Here is a 2,693-nt window from a genome sequence, read left to right as displayed (position 1 = left end):
TCTGCACCCGGGGAGGGTCGTGAGGGCCCCTCGGGGGCTGCGGGCGGCTCTGGCGTCCTTCGCTTCCTGCCTTTTTTCTTTCTTCTAGCCTTCTTTATCTCCTAGTTGCTTTTTGACCTAGGACTCCTTTCCTTGGAGCTTTTTTTCCCCTAGTATAAGGCACATTCTGGTCTGGTAACCTGCGGTGACAAGGTGTAGTCAATAGCCAGCCCTTAAACTCAAGGTTAAAGTTACCCCTTCAGTGATACAGACCCCGCAGTGTTCCTCTGGTCCTGGGTCACGATGTGCTTATTCCGAGGTGCGGGCACCTAAAGTAAACCTGTCTTGGTAGATATTCTGGCTTTTTTATGTCTAAAAAACCGCCTTGTGCAGCCTCACAGAGCATGCGAATGATGTAGTAACATTATGGGTATCACCATCATCTTCTCTAGTCATGGTTGCATAGAACTGCAAACCATTGACCTGAGACTAAAAGGTTTTATTTTGTAATATCTTTATGCGCACATCACCTTCTCATCAAATGCTTTGTACACAGCTACCGGGCAGTTTGTGTTTTGTAGCTATTGCTTTGATTTTTTACTGTTGTCTTCTCTTTAATAAGTGTACCTTTTATAGTGTACATTTATAATGTACATCATCTGCAGATATCATTGTGTATTTTTTTCTCTATTATTTGTCTCATGCCCGCAGGTTATTTCCGTTTCCTTCCTTCCACACCCTCTATCTTCAACCCCATAATTTGATGGTGAGCTTCATCCTGACAATGCTCATGTTAGGTACATACACTGCCAGGACAGATATTTATATGTAGAAATCTAAAAAAGCTAGGCACTAAGCAAAACATTTTATTAGAGAAACAGTAATACTAAAGAAAATATATTAGTGAAAAAGGTAACTTAGAAGATTTTTTTTTCTTACTGGAGTTAGACATAAGGAATAACTTTCTAGAGAGAAATTGAGAGAGCTGAAAAAAATTAAAGGATTTGTGTATATCCCATGTTTTGGAGTCATTCCAGAGTTCTAAGTCCAAAAGATTATTTTTTCCAGCATTTTTAATCTTTTAACACTAGCGCCTCTCTGTTGGTGGGAGATGAGGATTGTGAATGGTTTTAGCATGTATTTTTGTTGATTTCTGTACTTCTGAACGCTCTTCAGCTCGTGGCATCCAGCACACTGCAGTCAGACAAGCTCATCGCAAGCATGAGCCGAACTTCCACGATAAATATGGAACCATGGTCCTCCTTGGAGGAGCTGCCATGTTCTCAGCTGTCTGGGGCTATGTAAGTTGGTTTTGTCACCTTTTTGTCTCTTGTGACTCGAGCTGCAAACTTTAAAGGTGTCGATTTTGCCTGTTTGAAATAAATTCAGTGGTCAGAATTTAGGAGCTTCTTACATAAGCGAATAGTGATGTGATAGAGGTGGAAGTTCTGTTAGTTCCCGGCTTGATTTTGAGTTGTTACTCCTATTTCTGTGTCAGTCTATTGCTTGATTTGAAAATGTATGAGAAACACAAGTGTTCTCTATTTTACTTGGGATGTCAAACCTCTACATGTACAGCTTTCAGCAGCAAAATTTCTGGATGAGAATACCAGTACGGTGGTGGGGTTTTACATTGCAGATTCTTTCTTCTAAAGTTGGGTATTTTGAAACAGAAAACTGAAACATTTAAATGCTATTCAATATAAATATATTCCACTTGTTTAATCAGAAAATTAATGAGATGTCATGTTCTAATACAAGAAATCTGAACTGAAAACAATAAAAATAGCCCTCTATCAGACGGTTTCTTTGATTTCAGAGTTAATAATCTTGGGTTTTATCCCTTTACAGGTGTTCACAAAGCTTGACATTGCGTGGGGCTTTTCACCTGTTGGCAGAATCACTCCAAGAGAATGGAGGGAGTAACAGCCTCCGCTTCTAATGAACTGGTCTAAACTTTCACTGAGAAAATGATTGTGTAATGGCATTTGTTCCCTGATTACCACTTGGACAGTGGCAGTCCTGGTCTAATAAACATACCTAGAAACCTGTCTGACTCTTTGAGGTTTCCTGCGTGCTCTGCTTCTGATGAAGGATAACAAACAGTGTAAAAACCCCAAGTCATTTTACACAGTCCCAGTTGTTGCTGTAAAGGTCACTGGTGGATAAAGGACAAGTCCAGAACATTACTGAGTCGTCCATTTAGCCAGATGTGCGTGTGAATCAACCTCACTGCATTCCCACTGCAGAGTGCACGTCCCTTTACATCTGACTTGTAATGACAAAGTTGAGATCCCATTTTTTTTCCACTAAAGGATTTTTATGTCTTGAATCACTCTGCCAGTAACCTGCTTCTCCCTGTGGCCTGTGAAAGTCAATGAAGAAATTAAATTCAGTTTTGAGTTGGAGAGGCTGAACAGGAGCAGGCAGTATCCCAGGATAAATGGGACTTTCCTAATGAATTCTTAGAGAATTACAGAATGATTTGGGGTGGAAGGGACCTGAAAGCCCATCTTGTTGCAACCCTGTCTCCGCATTTAACTTCTGTTCAGGGTAGAAATAACCAGAGAAATGAGGTGGGAAAAGAACAGTTACCGGGTCATGCTGGTGTTTGAGGATCGGAGAATCCCAGACTGCTTGGGGTTGGAAGGGACCTGAAAGTCCATCTACTCCCCATGGCTGCGCGGCGGGCGCGTTCCTGTCGCGATACGGCG

General features: G+C 41.4%; 1 protein-coding gene across 1 annotated transcript; it reads left to right on the top strand.

Moving 5' to 3' along the window:
- Positions 1-282: 282 nt before the first annotated feature.
- LOC103617918 (cytochrome c oxidase subunit 7B, mitochondrial) lies at positions 283-2,035 on the top strand. Its single transcript, XM_017737498.1, is given in 5 exon segments — positions 283-298; positions 645-745; positions 1,114-1,153; positions 1,156-1,280; positions 1,831-2,035. Coding segments are annotated over 5 exon segments (357 nt in total). The 3' UTR covers positions 1,906-2,035.
- The last annotated feature ends 658 nt before the right edge of the window (positions 2,036-2,693 follow it).

This window comes from Corvus brachyrhynchos, unplaced genomic scaffold, assembly GCF_000691975.1.
Source record: "Corvus brachyrhynchos isolate BGI_N302 unplaced genomic scaffold, ASM69197v1 scaffold346, whole genome shotgun sequence".
Classification (NCBI taxonomy): Eukaryota; Metazoa; Chordata; class Aves; order Passeriformes; family Corvidae; genus Corvus; species Corvus brachyrhynchos.
Note: the sequence above shows the minus strand (reverse complement) of the source record. Positions and strands in the feature narration are given on the sequence as shown.